The sequence below is a fragment of the Balaenoptera ricei genome, chromosome 21, assembly GCF_028023285.1.
Source record: "Balaenoptera ricei isolate mBalRic1 chromosome 21, mBalRic1.hap2, whole genome shotgun sequence".
Taxonomy (NCBI): Eukaryota; Metazoa; Chordata; class Mammalia; order Artiodactyla; family Balaenopteridae; genus Balaenoptera; species Balaenoptera ricei.
Genome location: NC_082659.1, coordinates 12,067,520 through 12,087,002, shown reverse-complemented (window position 1 = coordinate 12,087,002; position 19,483 = coordinate 12,067,520). Strand labels below are relative to the sequence as shown.

Here is a 19,483-nt window from a genome sequence, read left to right as displayed (position 1 = left end):
TGCAAACAACAAAAGAGTTTATTTTGGAGGGGTCTTAAGAATTGCAATTCAGGAGACACAGACTTGGTAACCCCACAGGAGTGTTCAGGAGAACAGCAAGAGTCAGGGGCTTATAAAGACAAAAAGCCACAAGGTTGTTAAAACTTGCCTGGTGAGAACTGTAATTAATGCTGATGCGAGTCAGAAAATATTTGTCCTTGGGAATCACAAGTTGTTTTAGGGTAGGGGTGCAATACGTAGATAGGCTGTCATGAGTTTCTGGCAGATGTTCTGGATGACTTCATCAGGTCAAAAGGTCAGATTCCATCCAGGCTGAGAGATGCATTAGGTCACACTTCCTTAAGGGTCTCCAGGCTCCATTTTAGAGAACTCTCTCAGCAATACTGACTCCATTTTGATTTTCCTTTCACAGTTCTGGGAAAATCAGAAGTGTGTCTTCTTTTGGAAAAATCTCTGTAGCATGAATAATTGGGATCTGATCTTGCCAAATTCTAGCCAGCATGAACTTCAAATTTTCCAAAATAAATAAATAGATAGATATTAACTTAAAACATTCTTTTTCTATTATTTATCTATTTTATATGTATTAGTGTATATATGTCAATCCCAATCTCCCAATTCAGCCCACCCACCACCCCCACTCGCTTTCCCCCCTTGGTGGCCATACGTTTATTCTCTACATCTGTGTCTCTATTTCTGCTTTGCAAACCAGTTCATCTGTACCATTTTTCTAGATTCCACATATATGTGTTAATATACGATGTTTGTTTTTCTCTTTCTGACTTACTTCACTCTGTATGACAGTCTCTAGGTCCATCCACATCTCTACAAATGACCCAATTTCGTTCCTTTTTATGGCTAATATTCCATTGTATATATGTACCACATCTGCTTTATCCATTTGTCTGTTGATGGGCATTTAGGCTGCTTCCATGACCTGGCTATTGTAAATAGTGCTGCAATGAACATTGGGGTGCATGTGTCTTTTTGAATTATTGTTTTCTCTGGGTATATGCCCAGTAGTGGGATTGCAGGGTCATAAGGTAATTCTATTTTCAGTTTTTTAAGACACATCCATGCTGTTCTCCATAGTGGCTGTATCAATTTACATTCCCACCAACGGTACAAGAAGGTTCGCTTTTCTCCACACCCTCTCCAGCATTTGTTGTTTGTAGATTTTCTGATGATGTCCATTCTAACCGGTGTGAGGTGATACCTCATTATAGTTTTGATTTGCACTTCTCTAATAAGTAGTGATGTTGAGCAGCTTTTCATGTGCCTCTTAGCCATCTGTATGTCTTCTTTGGACAAATGTCTATTTAGGTCTTCTGCCATTTTTTGATTGGGTTGAAGACAAACATTCTTTGCTTGACCAAACTTTAGGCTCCTAAAGCTTCTCTTATGCCCATCTATGCACTTCCTTGTAAAATCCAGTTTTAGCAAGAATACTGCTAAGTCAGTTCAGCCAGAATCCACCACCCTCGCTATCTGCTCTGGTTCCTCATTCTCTACTATTCCACAGGTGATGTCTGATCACCATGGAGTATCTTCTGAAAGAAACCTGCTCATCAGTTTAGCCAGAATTCCCCTTACCCATGATGCTTCCTCTTAGTAATTTTCTATCCACTGACCCCCCGACCCTGCTCGTTGGCTATAAATTCCCACTTCATCCTGTATTTGGAGTGCAGCCCAATCTCTCTCACCCAATACAAAATCCCACTGCAGTGGTTCCTATACCAGTTGTGGAGATAGCCCACCCCCAGAATAAAATCTTCCTTACGATGCTTTGTCGAGGAACATTCAATTAACTGTCAAGTTAAGAAGAAAACTTGATAGTTAATTGAATTAAGAAGAAAAAAGGGAATTTTTTTTTAACCAAACTGAGGATTATAAGCCGGGAAGCAGATTCTCAGAAAGCTCTGAGAACTGTTCTGCCTGTTAGAACTCTAGGACATAGTCAAATACATTTCTGAGACAAAGGATCATATATCAAAATGACACACTGATATTTTACAGAAGTTCACCAAGGATACATAGTCCAGGTGAGCCCATACAAAGCAAGCTGCAAGTCATCATTACCCCCTACAGAGCTGGGAAAGAACATTATTCTTTTAAGAATTTACATTGCGGGCTTCCCTGGTGGCACAGTGGTTGAGAATCTGCCTGCCAATGTAGGGGACATGGGTTTGAGCCCTGGTCTGGGAAGATCCCACATGCTGCGGAGCAACCAGGCCCGTGAGCCACAATTACTGAGCCTGTGCGTCTGGAGCCCGTGCTCCGCAACAGGAGAGGCCGCGATAGTGAGAGGCCCGTGCACCGCGATGAAGAGTGGCCCCCGCTTGCCGCAACTAGAGAAAGCCCTCGCACAGAAACGAAGACCCAACACAGCCATAAATAAATAAAAATAAATAAATAAAAATTAAAAAAAAAAAGAAGTTACATTGCTAGCTTAAGAAGAAAGAAAAAAAAAATTGATCTTTATGGTTGAGCAGGCACCCCCATCTTTGAGGAGCTCTGGTTAACGTGTAATGCAGATGCACACAGCACATTATGGAGGGAGGAGGTCCAAACACAGAAAATTTTATGTTTAATTTTTTTCTTGTCCCGCCTTAAAATATAAATTTATTTCATCAGCTTTAACAAGTATCACTGACGTTTTTTCTTTAACACAAACATTCTTTCAGATAGCTGGGGAAATATAGATAAGGAAAATGGGAAAATATTTAGAAATTAATGACAAATTATGGGATGCCATCCACGCTTGGCCCCATGAAGTCCCCGATACTGAGCCCAGGGCTGCGTCTCTAGTGAACAGGGAGCAGAAATGGAAATAACGTTCGCTCTGGTTTCCATCGCCCGCACAGACAATTCCAGCCCTTGCTAAACTGAATAACCCATTCCAAGCGCAGGAACCACAGACGTTGGTCGGGATCCCACCACGGCCCACTTGGACCCAGCGAGATACCCGCCCGAAGCCGAGTCGCGCCCAGAGCACTCGCAGGGCACGAGTCTCCAGGCGCGAAAGGGGATTTCGACCTAAACCATTTTCAACATGTTAACAGGGAAACATCCCAGCATTCACTACGGAAGGCCTCACAGCTCTAAGCTCGTACCTGGAGTTGTCCGAAACATTTAACTTGAAGCCCCGAGGAAGCAGCCCGGCTCCCCGGACACCAGACAAATCAAACGCACCCAAACGCTGAGACTGGAGGTGTGTCTGGGCGGGGTAAGGGCCGACCCGGAAACGGCCTGGGGCGGGGCGGGAAAGCTCAGGCCTCGCCCACGCTGCTCCGCCCCGCCTCTCCCTGACTAAGGCCCCGCCCCGCGTGCGTAATTTCCTGCCGACGCGGAAGCGGATTTCGGGAGCGAAGGTCCCCTCGGGTGAGTGAGCCTCTGGGCTCTGAGAATCAGAGCTGCGCTCCACAGCCCCCTCCCGACCGCATCCTTCACACGCAGGTTCCGGGGTCCCCGTTCTCGCCCCTCCGGCCTGCGTCGCCTTGAGACTCGGGATGCTGGGCGCTCGGCTGCCGGGTCCGAGTCCGCGTCCGTTTCCGGTCAAAATCGCTCCGAGGCCGTCCCCGTCAGGCCTTTCTGCCTTCGGTCTCTTCACCGTCTCCCGGCCCGACCCGCGCCGTGTCAGGTCCCCACTCGCGACGTGGACTCTTCGCCCTTCGCGCCCCGCATCGCCCCTCTCGGGCCCTCAGGGCAGCCCGGGACGCCGCGCCCTCCCGCGGCCCTGGGACTCCACAGACCCCAGTGTTCTCCTGAGACCAGCTGCCCATCCTGGGCCTCCTGCGGCCGGGCCCTGCCGCTCGCTGCCCTTCGCGGTCACCGCCTCAGAAAGGCCCTAGAGCCCTGGGCTGGGGGCAGGGGACCAGTCCTGTGCAGTGACACCCCGTGTCCTTCTGTCCCAAATCCTATCCGCTGGCGATACCGGCCAACGTGTGTCCACATTCCCGATGTCTCACGGGAAAGTGTGCTCTTCTGGGCAGAGCATCTTTGTTCCACCCCTGTGGATGTCGAGTGGGCGGGGGAGGATGAGACAGAACAAGGAGACCGATGGAGTAAAGGAGAGTGAGGACTTGAAAAGTAAAATAGAGGAGGGAGGTAGGTGGGTGCAATGGAATTGGAAAGACAAAATACAGGTGAAAAAGAAAGTGACCTGGGCAAGAAGCAGTATGGTACATGAAAACAGACAAAAAGGAGATCAAGAGGGAGATGGCCAAGGACAGAGTAGATGAGGGGAATTTCACCAACAGTAGCGGTTGGGGAAAGTAGAAGGATTACAAATTCATTAGATTTTTTTTTAATTTTGAAATTACTTTTCTTTTTAAATGTATTGTGTCAGATTCAGATCATGAGGCCTCAGTGCTTTTCCTGTCTTTATTGTATACTAAAAGCATTCTTTAGTGCTTAGTAAAGAAGTTTTACACTATTTTTCAGTGCAGTTGGTAGGGATATTGATGATTTTTGTCTTAAAAGTCAAAACCAGGTAGTTTAAGCAGGTAGTCCAGTATTCAACAGCATCCTTTCTTCTGTATGTGACTTTTTAATTTATTGGTCTGTGAGCTAGTTTCCAACTAAGTATATGCTCTTTCCAAATTCCCTTTGTTTTTTTGTTTTGCAAATATTGAACGATAGGCTGGATGGTTCTAGAACTTTGTTCTCACAGATCTCATTTGTTCATGATGAATACATTATTAAGAGCTATTTCCACAGCTGAACTTTTGTGTTTTCCAATGCCGATAATTAAGTGTTCTTAATATTATATTTTTTGATATATTCATGGAAATGTATATTTTTATATTTATTATGGAAAAGAGAAATTAAATGATTTTAATCAGTATGATTAAAAACATGACAGAGAACTTGCCCTTGCTCGGGAGAATTAAATATTATCTGGAATCTTTAGGGGCAGGGGTGAGAATGGTAAGCCTTGCCACTATCCAGTCCAGACCACCCCATGCCTGTGAGGCCAGTAATGGTTACTCTCTCCTGTTGACATCTCTTCCTGCCCCCAAACACACACACATAGTACAAAGGCAGCTGGTAGGGAAAGACCAAGATTTTTTAAACTAAGCACAGAGCAAAGGTATTTCTCCAATGAGGAGATGACACTTGGCTCTGGGAAGGGAGCTTGGAGGAGAAAGGGCAGTGCAGTTTGGATGTTAAGGAATGGAAGAGAGCCTGGGGAGCTCAGGAATAGGAGAAAAGGAGACCTCTGCCCATCCTTACTTGGGGATCCTGTGCTCAGCAGGTACTAGAAGACACTGGGAGGATGGTGACTTGAAAGGGAGGGTCACACCAACTCACATTCCCATATCTGCCATGTGATGTGTGGGCTTTACAGTATAGAAGGGTGTATGGAGTAAAGGGCAGAGAAACTTAGCTGTTGGTCTCCATGTAGGGGTTTATCGTCCCTGCTCCCTGATAGTTCAGCAGACAGCAGAGGACTATTTTTTCCAAATGTTGAATTTCTCCCTACATATGTGGTTGTGGCCAGGAAGGGGATAAGTTATTTGAAGACCTGAATGGCACATTCTCAACACTCAGGAGTGACTTCTTGCCTGAGAAAGACACTCAGAGGAGGAAGAAGATGAGGAGTCAGGAATAAATCTTTATCTGGAAAAGGTCATATTATCTGTTGATTGTTCTGTCCTCTCCTTCCTGAAATGCTGTTTTTAGGACGTGCTAAAATCTGACTCTCAGATATCCTGCCTAACACATTTCCTCACTCACTGATGGCCTCTCCTGTCTCCAGACCAATTCTATCTCACTGTCAACCAGTGACATGGAACTTGTGAAGTGGCTCCATTTGGGGGATCATTATGAGAAATGCTGCATGCCCAGACATTGATTAGAGACAAGGACTGGGCACCATAGTGTCAGTAAGATTTGCCAGTAGGGATTGCATAGTGACCAGATCTGGATGTACTATAGACCAAGATTAAAGAAACTGCACACATTAGTACTGAATTAATGTCAGGAATACCTAAAAAATCATGGAGAAGGGGAAATTTGTTCTACCTGATTTTGTAATACATTTGAAGCTTAACAAAGTGAAGCTGTGTATTTGGCCTCAAAATATTAATGATTTGCAATAGAAGGGAGAGATTAGAAACTTAGCCATGACAAATTAAGGTGGCATTTCATCCACATCATGTAGTATATTTTATTCCGTAATTGTTTAAAAATAGAATCAACCCAAATGTCTAACAGTAAGAGGATTTTAACACTGTTCACATCACATCCGTCCCAGGGAGACCTTGGTGTTGATGGATTTGTAAAGAATTGACGTTTCTGCAGATATTTGAGGGTTCCTCCTCTTTGGGTATGTTGGGGTTTCATTGCTGGGCCAAGAGATGGTACGTTTCATTTTGTAATAGATTCTGGCACGATCCCCCGTACACACATAATACACAACTGTAAAGAAATCCTCATCCATCATCAACTCCTGAGGTTTCCCCCATACTTTAACCAGGATTCATTTAAAATTTATTTATTTATTTATTTTTGGCTGCGTTGGGTCTTCGTTGCTGTGCGCGGGCTCTCTAGTTGCGGTGAGCGGGGGCTACTCTTTGTTGCGGTGCGCAGGCTTCTCATTGCGGTGGCTTCTCTTGTTGCAGAGCACAGGCTCTAGGAGCACGGGCTTCAGTAGTTGCGGCACGCCGGCTCAGTAGTTGTGGCTCGTGGGCTCTAGACGCAGGCTTAGTAGTTGTGGCACGCGGGCTCAGTTGCTCCGCGGCATGTGGGATCTTCCCGGACCAGGGCTTGAACCCGTGTCCCCTGCATTGGCAGGCGGATTCTTAACCACTGTGCCACCAGGGAAGCCCCTCATTTTATTTATATATGCATGTGGTTGTAGATTTGGATAAAATGACAACTCTGTTTTTAATTTCCATTTTCCTAATTACTTAAGAGACTGAATGAATGTTGTTCTTTATAGACATGTATATGTAAAATGAATTTTTCTACTTATTTTTCTGCTTATATTTTATAGTTTATAGTTTAATTATACACACACACATATGTGCACACTTTGGTCTGATAACTTTGGTGAAGTGAAACCAAAATCCTTCCTTCATGGCCTTTGCTTTTTTTTCTTTCCTTTGTAAGGTGTCACCTATTTCATAGTATAAAATATTATGTTCATTTAGTCATAATATATTGTTTGTTTCAACTATTTAATTTGAATTATTTTAAAGTTTCACATAATATAGGTTCAGATGTAATTTGACCTTTTTTTCCCTTTTCACAATTATTTTGGCTGTATCCTCATCCCAAATCAAAATTGAGACAAAATTGACTTTTAGGATAATTCTCATTTTTTTATGTGAAATATCACATATGACTTTGGGGTTGGGTATACTTGATTTACAATGTTGTGTTTCAGATGTACAGCAAAGTGGTTCAGTTATACATATACATATATACATTCTTTTTCAGATTCTGCATATGACTTTTAAATTTGAGTCGCACCAAATTTCTGCAGTCACTGAGACATTTTTGTCACCATGTCCTCTAGTCTAAGAATTTGGTTTGGCAGGCTTTGTTCATGTCGTATTTATGTCCTCAAAAAGTTTTAAAATTTCTTTACATGGGTTTGCAAATTTATTTCAAGTGAGTCATAATATTTTGCTGTTGGCTTTTGTGTGTTTACTTAGTTTTTAAATTATTGTTACTAAACAGGAAATATTGATTTCAGTATATTAAGATTGGATTTGTTCTCTTTAAAAAATACTACGTATGATAGTTAAAATGGATTCTCCTATTTTGTTTTGTTTGAAATCATATCTTCTGAGAATCAATACAGTTTCAGCTCTTTGATGCTATTTTTGAATTTCCTCTCCTTTCCTCTCTTTTCTTGGTTCTGATTCAAGCACCCAGTGCACTGATTTCTAGGATACTTCCTACTTCTATTTCCTTCTGATAATTTTTGAATAAATTAGACAGACCTCAGACAGGCCATCTTTATCCTGTGCCCAACCAAATAAGTTTAGTTCTCTGCTAACCTGTCTTTAGGTTTATATAGTAACACCGTATTGTAACTTAATATTTATATTAATTAAATTGTAAATGCATTAAGGGGAGGAAATAATCATGTCATTGTTTTGCTTTACTGTATGCCCAGCCCATAGCACTAAGTCTGACTTGTAATCGGTGCCCAGCAGTATCTGAGAAACAAAAAATTGTTTTGCTTATGTTTCCTTTTCTTTTTCTCTCATATCCTTCCACCTCCCCCACCATAATTTCACTACCCACACCCTGTGCCAGACAACCATCATCTAATTCTTAAAACTCATTAAACCTTTCTGAATTACTTAACTCCATTCTTCAACAAAAGGCTCATGTACAAACACAAGTCTTCCTGTCACTTTCTTGCTATCAGTTCTCCAGTGAATTCCCACTAGCTTTAGAAGAAGGACCAATCCAATTACAGTGGCCTTTAGGCCCTGAAATCTACTTGCCTGACACCCTCTCCAGGTCTTCCTGTCACTCAACTGCCTTCCAACGTGTTCTCATTTCCTGGGGTACAGCACATTCTGTGATGTGTCCATGATTTTATACTTGTTCCTTCATCAGAAAGAAAAAGCAAACTTCTGAACCTATTTCCGTCTCTGCAAAACTCCCTCAGACTTTTTGCCCAACTGAATTTTTAAGGTGTCATAAAGTGTGCGTTTCTAGAGAGCTTCCCCACCTCCACAAATGAAATACTTCAGTATATGTTCACAGAGTATCCTTGTCATTATTTCTTTTTTGTTTTTTTTTTGGTTTTTTTCATTATTTCTTTAATCTCTTCTAAGCTCGTATTTAACTCCATAATGACAAATGATCTCTCTGCTTTATTCATCAGTATGATTTCACTCCCTGCTACAGTCTTGGCCCTGAGTTGACATGAAACATATTCATTTATGGCAAAAGGAGATCATCACTTGCCTCAAATATGTTGCAGTAAATAGGCTGAAAAGACATAGACCATCTCAGAAATACATGAAAATCAAATAGTTGATATAGTTTATTACAAAAGTAATACATACTAAATCCTTTTTTTACTGTCAGAAGAGTATAATTTTAAAAAAGAAAATTACAAAGAATTTCTTATGGGATCAAGTATTTCTTATGCCTTATACCTAAAATGAAAATACATTGCTTGATTTTCCTTCAGAAATAATATCCTTCTATAAAGTAATGTCTTAAGATTTTTAAATGTTTAATTTCCTTTTTAATATCAGTTTTTAAAAATATGCTACTTAGATGGGAATTCCCTGGTGGTCTAGTGGTTAGGATTCAGGCTCTCACTGCCATGGCTCGGGTTCAATCCCTGGTCGGGGAACTGAGATCCTGCAAGCCCCACAGCACAGCCCCACCCTCCAAAAAAAATCCTATTTAGAGACAGAAAGTAGAATGGTGGTTTCCAGGCATTGGGAGGAAGGGGAATAGGGAGTAGTTGTTTAATGGGTACAGAGTTTCAGTTTTACAAAATGAAGAGAGTGTTGGAGATGGATGGCAGTGATGGTTGCACAATATTATGAATGTATTTAACATCACTGAACTATACACTTAAAAATGACTAAGATGGTAAATGTTATGTGTATTTTACCACAATAAAAAAATTAAATTCTGTCTACAATAAAATCAATCCTGAAATTGATCATTTATTCTGGAAATTCTTAATATTTTGAGGATTGTAGGGTTTTTAGGACATGAGCTAGATCTGACTTGAAGAGACCTAACACTGGATGAGCTTTTTCTCACTTGGTAGTAAAAATGAAAGATATTTTCCTTCGATAGATATTTATTCAGCACAAACACTTACACTTCTGTAGAGTCACACTTATGTCCACAGCCTGAGAAAATGTTGGTAGATTACAAATCCTCCTACAAATAAAAATAGAGAGCAGGAAGGGGTCTCTTGGCTGCAGATTCTCAGTACTGCCCTGAACAACCAAAATCCATAAAACACTGAAGTCTCTGAGAAAAGGCATGAAGTTTGCTTTTGAGACTTTTAGAAGAAGCAGAATTAAAGGATATAATTTGTTGTCCTTAATTTCATCTACAGGGTTTACCTAAAGAGGCATTTCTTGATACATTTATCTTGATTGGGACCCAAGTTAATCAGATTTGTCCTTTGGATTACAAAACTGCATTAAAAGAGAGTTCACCATCAAAATGATGCATTCTCTAGAAAGAGAAAGAAGCTCTGAACTCTGGAATGTTGTGTCAGCATCCTCAATAAATATTTGGTTTCACTGGATTTTCCGTCTGTTTGGGTTCTGGTGAGTACTGGAGATCATTTTCACCAGGAGGGATGGCCCTCCTTTATTTTGTAAATGATTTTTTGTGAGAAGTGTTCATTTTGGTAGGAATTCAGTGACAGGATCTCTGAGGAACTGACATTCAAACAGATTGAAGGAAATAAGTATGGGTTAGGAAATTGTGTTTGTGGATTTGAGTAGAAATGAAGAATAATAGTGAACAGCGTAGAAGTAATAGCAATGCTAAATTGTATTTGCGATGTTCTGAGAGAGCATATAAAATGTCAACCCTTGGATGTCTGGTGGAGACATTGAAAAGTTTAGAGACTAGATAAAGAGTAATATTTGGGGAAAGTGGGAGATAATGGCCTGAGATCTATTTCCTTTCTAGTGTATGTTAGTTTCAAAAAAAAAAAAAAAGCAAACTCAGAAATGGAATTCAGATATGAGTTTTGTCACTTTCAATTTAGAAAAAGCAATGGAAGAAATTGAAGCAATTGAATAAATATGTGGGCATACCTGGGCAGTGTACATAAGTAGAGAAGGATGAAGGAGTAGGATGGAGTCTTGAGATCTTCCAACAATATTGTTTGAGAAGTTCTTGGCAAGTGATCAGGAGTTAGAATGACCAGATTCCTTTGAAGACTGTAGACTGAGATGTTAGAGAAACCTAGGAAAAAGTATGTTTCCAAAAAGAGGTCATGTTATACTTTTTATTAAGCTCTAGGTAAAAGCCTGAGGCGCATACGTTGGATTTATTTATGCAGATATTATCAGTACGATAAGTCAAGTGGTGACTGGGATGTGAGGATTCGGCAACTGCACCTTCATCTTTTAGTTTGATTGTAAAGGCAAGAAGGGAAAAGTAGGGATGGATTGAGGCACCAGAGGGCTGGAACGGAGCTGGAGAAACTGCTAGTGCACGGAGTAAGAATGATTCAACCTGAGAAGTTCCATGGTGGTTAGTAGAGGTGGGGACACATGTGGCATGAATCAGGGATCCCTATGGATTTTAGGAGGGGATTGGACAGTTCTGAACACCAGGGGTTAATTAGCATACAAAACTCAATGGTTTTTCACATTCTGCTCTCTAAATTGAAGGTATTTATATCTTCTTTACTAACAACAATAGTCATAGCCTTCTTGCGTTTGATCCTGGTAGAGGAGAGCTCTAGCCCTATTTCTCTTAGAGCACACTGCATGTTTCTTTTGGTTGTCCAGTGGGCTACTTCCACGTGAAGCATTGGGGCTTCATGATAAGTGAATATGGAGGTTGTGAACAGCTAGAGTCTAATGACTTTTTTCTTCTTCCTCAGCTTTGCCTCCTGTTGCTTGGACTGTGTGTAAGTGAAAACCCAGAAGTCAGCTGGCAGCTGAGCTAGTTACAATGGAATCACAGGTAAGTAGGAAATTACTCTTTCTACTGAAATTGCATCTCTGTTTTCAGTATATGGACATATTTCTCCTACAGGCACACATGTTCTAAGCACACTCGAGAGATTTTTCAAGGATCTGAGCTTCAGTTAAGTTTCCCCAGAATTCTGGAATGGTCATGTTGGATCAAGGACTCATCAAGTGGTAACTTCTTCCCAACATCACACTAAGATATTCCAGTCTCTATTAATGCTGTGTATTCATAGAAGAGATGAGAGAGGTTTTCTTTTTCTCATCTAGCCCATGGCCTAGTTGGCAAAAAAAAAAAAAAAATTAGTCATTAACCTGTTTATTAACTGTAATGAGCTCAGGATTGAGGTGAATACTGGTGATGAAGATGAGTGAGGAGGAAAACATTACAAACGAATAGAGAGGCAGATGTTCCCACAGGTGAGGTCAGTCAATCCAGTGTTACAGGTGCTGGGGGGAGTCTCAGAGCCTCTGGCTTGAGCTGCTGAATCATTTATCCTTTATAATGAACACCTCAGTTTTGTAGAGATGAAAGCCTACACCTTCTGATCCCAAGACCTGTTTGAATTCTAGTCAGTTGTGTAGAATCCTGGATGTTGCTTCAGTATTCTCTGCCATTTCATGAATAATAAACCTAAAAGTTATATTTAAGAAATATTTGCTAGATAGTTATTACTTTACACATTAGCTCATTAGATCTTTCAGAACTCATAACAGATTATTAAACCTTTTCACTGATGAAGAAACTGAGACCATAAAGGGGAATAATCTAACCATAGCCATGCTTTTTTTTTTTTTTTTTTTAATATATTTTTGGCTGCGTTGGGTCTTCATTGCTGTACATGGGCTTTCTCTAGTTGCGGCAAGCAGGGGCTACTCTTCATTGTGGTGCGCGGGCTTCTCATTGCAGTGACTACTCTTGTTGTAGAGCATGGGTTCTAGGTGCGCGGGCTTCAGTAGTTGTGGCATGCAGGCTCAGTAGTTGTGGCACGCGGGCTGTAGAGCACAGGCTCAGTAGTTATGGCACACGGGCTTAGTTGCTCCGCGGCATGTGGGATCTTCCCAGACCAGGAATCAAACCCGTATCCCCTGCATTGGTAGGCAGATTCTTAACCACTGCGCCACCAGGGAAATCCCACCATAGTCGTGCTTTAAAAGTGGCATATCATGGATACTTCATCCCTTGTGAGAAGTCTTTAAAAGATTTACTTGAAATTGGTTGAGAAGACTGTTTTCGATATAAGTTTTCAAGTGGAAATGTTATAATCATGATCTGGAAGTCGTAATTACAAATTTATTGGGAAATCTCCAGGGTGTATTACATCACACCTCATGTGTTATCTCTTTATAATGAAGTTTTATGTATCTAGAGTGTGTATGTCTCTGTAGGTATATCTGGAAGTCAGATGTTCATGTCAACACTGAGAATGATGTGATTGGACCCAAAATACTGTTTGAGATCTCTGTACACTCGACCTCCACCTCCTTAGTGCTTGACACCTGTACCATCCTCCCCTGGCAGAGATGGCCCTGTCTGAAACAATGTCCATAATATTTTAGGAATCAGTGACCTTCAAGGATGTAGCTGTAGACTTCACCCAGGAAGAGTGGGCCCTACTGGACACATCCCAGAAGAAACTATTCAGAGATGTGATGCTAGAGAACATCAGTCATCTGGTCTCAGTTGGTGAGTCTCTTACTCTTTATTATGTATGTATTCATTCATTCAACAAGTATGGAGAAAAACTTGCCTATTTCTTACTCCAAACTCTGTCTTGATCCTTTCATAACTCTCACAACTACCTTATCGCAGTTTTCTTTACTTCTTGCTTACATTTAGTTTGTCAGTCCCATTACAGTGTAATCTTCTTGACATAATTTTGTGTCTTTCTTGCTACTCAGTCTCTGATGCTCAAACAGTGGTGGGAACTATTTTTGTATGGGTGAGTAAATGTATTGATTTTTAAAAATGTATTTCTCAGCAAGGACTGGTTTGATCAGATCACAGTGTTAAAAATAACAGATATATTGTTTTCCACATAGAACTTAGATTTTTGTGGTGTATTTATTGGAAGTTATATTCATTGGATTGTTTTTGGAGGCTGTATTTTTTGGATTCTTTTTGGATATAATATTAAAACACCGTAGAATGAAAATATTGCAGATTCCACAGTCTGTCTTTGAACTTGGGCATGGGCATTAGCTGTGATAGGTTCTTAATGTCCTTGGGAACAAGTTCAAGAGCTATCATTTTGCTGGTCAAAGAGTATACATGTTGTTTTCAACGTACTCTTCTCTGTGCTGACCCTCAGAGGTTATTGTATTCTTCCTCATTAGTCTGCCCTATACTGATGCAACGTTATGAGCACAGAACTCAAAATCCACATATCTTTCTCCTACAAACAGGCAATCAGCTCTACAAATCAGATGTGATTTCCCATTTGGAGCAAGGAGAGCAACTTGCAAGAGAAGGGTTAGGTTTTCTGCAAGGCCAGAGTCCAGGTGAGATCCAAGAAGCTGTGCTTCAATAGGAGGAGGAGCCTGGTCAGTGAGTGAATAGGCCCTAAGAAATATCACATGAAGATATCTAAGTTTAGTGATATTTTTAAAATTTAGACAATATCATAGGAGAAAAATTTTTCAGATGATGTCATACCTTGCAGGTATCAATTTTCTATTCACGTGTCATTCTGCCTTTGTCCTTGGCTTTAGGCAAGGTGAAATTTATATACTCACTGGAGTTAATAAACATTCACAAAAAATCCCTTTTCATGGTCCTGTTCTATGAATAGGATCTTCTCTTTTCCTCCCCAACTTGCCATCTTTTTTTTTCTTCCTCTTAAGTGTTTGTTTGTTTGTTGGCTGCCCCAGGTCTTCATTGTGGCACATGGGCTCTTCGTGTGGCATGCGGGCTTCTCTAGTTGTGGCACTTGGGCTCAGTAGTTGTGGCTCCCAGTCTCTCTAGTTGTGGTGCAGGCTCTAGAGTGCGTGGGCTCAGTAGTTGTGGTGCACTGGCTTAGTTGCCCTGTGGCATGTGGGATCTTAGTTTCCCTGACCAGGGATCAAACCTGCATCCCCTGCGTTGGAAGGCAGATTCTTAACCACTGGACTACCAGGGAAGTCCCCACCATCTTCATCTTATTTTTCTCATATTTCAGTCCTGAGAATGACAATTGTTACAGTCCTATAATGTGTTTCTTCTCTTTAGAATATTCCTTAATTTGATGTTCTTTCGTTTTTTCTCTTCAGACTATTCCTTAATTTGACATTCTTTCCCATCTGTGTGTCAGTATTTGAAACATACACAAATGGGCATTGGGTCTCTTCACCATTTTAATTCCTAATACCACTATAGAGATTTATTTTTTCCAGTCATTTCAGGTAGAGAAGATGATCTGAGAAAACAAGAAATGATATCCATGCAGCATATCTACAAGAAGGACACATCTGTAATCAGTGCAATGGTAAGCTTCACGGGTGTAAACGTATTCTTCCAAATGAAGACCTAGGAATTGAATAAGTTGGGAATTTGGCACACTTACCTGATTTAAGTTGGGATCATGGGCTCCCACAGGAGAAAATTTTAGTTAGTTTGGTTTTAGGGAAGAAACATTAACCTGTAGTCAAAACCATAACTTGAGGTCTTACATAAACAGACAATTATATAATCATGGCTTATATTCCTAATCACTGAAACATAATAATGTCTTTAACATCTGTATAAACAGATGTCTCTGCAGTTGGGTTACTACAAAAGATAAAATCTATGCTTGCAAGAGAGTAATGTCCCATGTTTATGTAAATAACATAGGGACAATTTTAACTGGAGTCTGTCACTGCATGATTACTCTAGAATTTATATGTAGAGGAATGAATGAAGGAATGAATAAATGTGGGCAAACCTGTAACAGTCTCTCATTTCCTTTCAAAAAGCAGAGATCTCACAGTCAAGAGGATCCTTTGGAATGCAGTGATTTCAGAGAAAAGTTTACTGAAATCTTAACATTGGCTCAATATGTGATACCTCAAGTGGGAAAGAAACCCTTTATCAGCCAAGATTTTGGAAAAGCCATCAGTTACTTGTCATCCTTTAATATACATAAGCACATTCATGCTAGAAGTAAATCATATGAATGTCATCAACGTACGAATGCCTTTATTCAAAGTTCTGCCCTTAGGCAGCACAATAATACTCAAACTGGAGAGAAAACATTTGAATGTCATGTATGTAGGAAAGCCTTCGGTAAAAGTTCTAACCTTAGACGACATGAGATGATTCACACTGGAGTGAAACCACATGGATGTCATCTGTGTGGCAAATCCTTTACTCATTGTTCTGACCTTAGAAAACATGAAAGAATTCACACTGGAGAGAAATTATATGGATGTCATCTGTGTGGGAAAGCCTTCAGTAAAAGTTATAACCTTAGGCGACATGAGATGATTCACACTAGAGAGAAACCAAATGAATGTCATCTGTGTGGGAAAGCCTTCACTCATTGTTCTGACCTTAGAAAACATGAGAGAACTCACTTTGGAGAGAAACCATATGGATGCCATCTATGTGGGAAGACATTCAGTAAAACTTCTTACCTTAGACAACATGAGAGAACTCACAATGGAGAGAAACCATATGAATGTCATCTATGTGGGAAGGCCTTCACTCATTGTTCTCACCTTAGAAAACATGAGAGAACTCACACTGGAGAGAAACCATATGAATGTCATCTATGTGGAAAAGCCTTCACTGAGTCTTCTGTCCTTAGACGACATGAGAGAACTCACACTGGAGAGAAACCATATGAATGTCATCTGTGTTGGAAAGCCTTCACTGATTCCTCTGTCCTTAAGCGACATGAGAGAACTCACACTGGAGAAAAACCATATGAATGTCACCTATGTGGGAAAGCCTTCAATCACTCTTCTGTCCTTAGACGACACGAAAGAACTCACACTGGTGAGAAACCATATGAATGCAATATATGTGGGAAAGCCTTCAATAGAAGTTATAACTTTAGATTGCATAAGAGAATTCACACTGGAGAGAAACCGCATAAATGTTATCTATGTGGGAAAGCCTTCAGTAAATATTTTAACCTTAGACAACACGAGAGAACTCATGCTGTAAAGGTAATAAATGTGGAAGATTCACCACCCATAGCTTCAAAGTATAAACACTATTGTGGACTCACACAGTGAAGAAATACTATGTTTATATTCAGTGTATAAGAGCCTTTATTCATCCTTATTACTCCACTCAACTAAAGTTAATTCAAAGTGGAGAGAATCTATATGTATGTCACCTATGTAACAAAACATTTAGCAGTGGACTCAGGTGGGAGAACTGAAACTGCAAATGGAATGAATGTGGAAGAATCTTCATCCTCAGCTGTAACTGTTAAACTAAATGCATAAATCACATGTCAGAGAAATTCTATATCTGTAATCAGTGTGGAAATGCCTTGAGTTATAAGTTATCCTTTAAATAAATAAGTAAACTGCACAAGAGAGAAATTCTAGACCTGTAATCACTGTGCACTCTCGTTTAACTTAGCACCACCCTTAGCATTCATGAGAAGATTCAGTGTCAGGTAACTGCTAAAAAAAGAAATAAGTGGGAACAAATTAGGACATGAAGGAGATTGAAGACATTTGGAATGTCCCATTTCTGGAATGCCTAATATATTTACACTTACTCATGTAATGACAAAGTACTGCTCCTCCTAGTGATGCATAAAACACCCAGAAAGCTGGGAGAGCAGAAAGAAGCCAAGATAATCTGATCTTACCCATATTCCCCTGTCACAACAGCCATGAATCCACAAATCACCAACTGGGAATGATACCCATGAGTCCCAGCCCCTCCCATATACAAATACAGAAGGCTAAGAGAGAAAAAGTTGGAGCTTCTCTGCTGCCAGGGCAACAGAAGGGCTGGTTCTTGGTACTCATTTGAACATGACTAATATCTGTGTTTCACAGGTGGCAAAACTGAGAACACAGATGCTTATAATTCATTTATCCCATGTTTTTCTGAGGGATACATGTGGACTCAAAGTGAAGGGATGGGAAAATATATGCCACATAAATGGAAATCGTAAGAGCAGAGCTAGCTACACTTTTATCAGACAAAATGGACTAATTCAAAAACTGAGTTCATGAAGAGGATGTAACATTTGTAAATATGTTATACAATATAATACCCAGACTAAGTGCACAAGATATTTTGTAACGACGGAATAGAGGAGGTCTTCCAAAATAAAAGGAGACAACATGAAGGAAAGATTTATATTTTATCATATAAAAATTATAACTCAAATGGATCAAAGTCCAGGCACGTGTACATGTATAAGTCTGTGTGTGCACAATAAAACTACAGAATATAAAACAGTATGTAAAATTACATGAAAAATTGGCCAAGTAAGAAAGTTAACTTATATGTACATGTCTATGAAATAAAATGCATTGATAAATTTTATTCAGTAATCAGTGATAAGGAAAGAGACAATACTCATTTTTCCACATACATAAAAAATAATGTAGTATCAAGTCCTATTTAAAGCTGAGCAAAAAGCCCACATTCTGGTTGTGGGTGAGGATATCATTGCAGCTTTAGGCAGGGGGTAGCTTGCCAAAATTTGTCAAAATATGAATGCACCATAACTTGAACCAGCAACCAAACTCCAACTTGCCCAAAGCAGGGAAACACTCAGACATCTGCAGATAAGTCATTGTGCTCAGAAACAGCCACAAAAAAATTCTTTACGAATCCAGGAACATCAAGGTCTCCTTAGGATAGACGTAGTGTGAGCTATTTTAGACATTTAGGTTGATTGAATTTTAAAAAAGCAGGGAATAAAACCCACCCCATCATGTGGATAAAATGCAGTCTTAATTTTCACTGTTACCAGTTTCTGAGTTCTCTATTTTATTTTAAACAATATTTTGCAGCCAAATTCACACTGATTCACTTTGTTAAAGGTGGGATGTGTTATAAATTTAGGTAGATCAAGTTTTCCATTATCAATCTTGTTTTCCAGCTATTCCTGCAGATTAATAAAAAGTTTTCTGTGCAATTCCTTTAATACCTTATCCATAGAGAATTGACAGTGCATCCAGATGTGACCCCTGCTGTGCTATCTCATTTAAACTATAGTGCTCATTCCCCATTCAGGTCACATCTGAGTGTGAAGTCCTTCCCATGATTATCCCCCAAATGGAGCCAGTTCACAAGTCATGGTAAGATGGAATCTATCCTGAGGTGGAAGAGGGCTTAGGGAAGGCCATGAGTGACTGTGAGCAAATGTGTTGGTAAGATACATGAGAGTTAGAGATTAGCAGGTCCTGGGGTGGGGGAGGGGAAGCGTTTTAGGAAGAGAAGGTAACAACCAACAGAGAGGATGATTCCTAAGAAGCATTCCTGACTCCTCATTTCAAACGAGCTTTCTAAGGCAAGATCTAAGTCACTCCTGGGTGTTTGAAAATATGCCTTTCAGCATACCCCCTTCCTGTGACACAACCATACAGATAAGGAGGAATTCACTTGTGGATATGACAGTCGTCTGCTGTCCACTAAAAACTGGGAATTCAGGGTCAGTAAACTACGTGGAGCCTGCAGTTTGGTTTTTCCGTCCTTCAGAAAGTCCTATCCTGATGAAACCCACATATTACTTGGCAGCAGTGGGTGTGTGGGAGGGACTGACCTACCCTTGAAGTTGGAGACATCGAAGACACTTCTAGTACCTGATGAACATAGGATTTCCAGGAAAGGATGGGCAAAGATTTTCATTTATCCTAATTCTAAGCTTCCCAGTGTCCCACCC

At 40.4% G+C, this 19,483-nt stretch overlaps 1 protein-coding gene and 1 long non-coding RNA gene across 2 annotated transcripts; one reads left to right on the top strand and one right to left on the bottom strand.

Annotated features, from left to right (window-relative positions):
- On the bottom strand, nucleotides 1-3,197 carry LOC132356425 (uncharacterized). Its single transcript, XR_009499855.1, has 2 exons — nucleotides 3,114-3,197; nucleotides 1-505 (listed from the first exon to the last, which is right to left on the bottom strand). It is a non-coding gene; the product is annotated as an uncharacterized LOC132356425 (long non-coding RNA).
- Nucleotides 3,198-3,344: 147 nt separating this feature from the next.
- On the top strand, nucleotides 3,345-17,163 carry ZNF596 (zinc finger protein 596). Its single transcript, XM_059909666.1, is given in 8 exon segments — nucleotides 3,345-3,381; nucleotides 10,061-10,277; nucleotides 11,573-11,655; nucleotides 13,221-13,347; nucleotides 14,067-14,162; nucleotides 15,033-15,124; nucleotides 15,594-16,769; nucleotides 16,772-17,163. Coding segments are annotated over 6 exon segments (1,566 nt in total). The 5' UTR covers nucleotides 3,345-3,381; nucleotides 10,061-10,277; nucleotides 11,573-11,643; the 3' UTR covers nucleotides 16,835-17,163.
- Nucleotides 17,164-19,483: the final 2,320 nt, after the last annotated feature.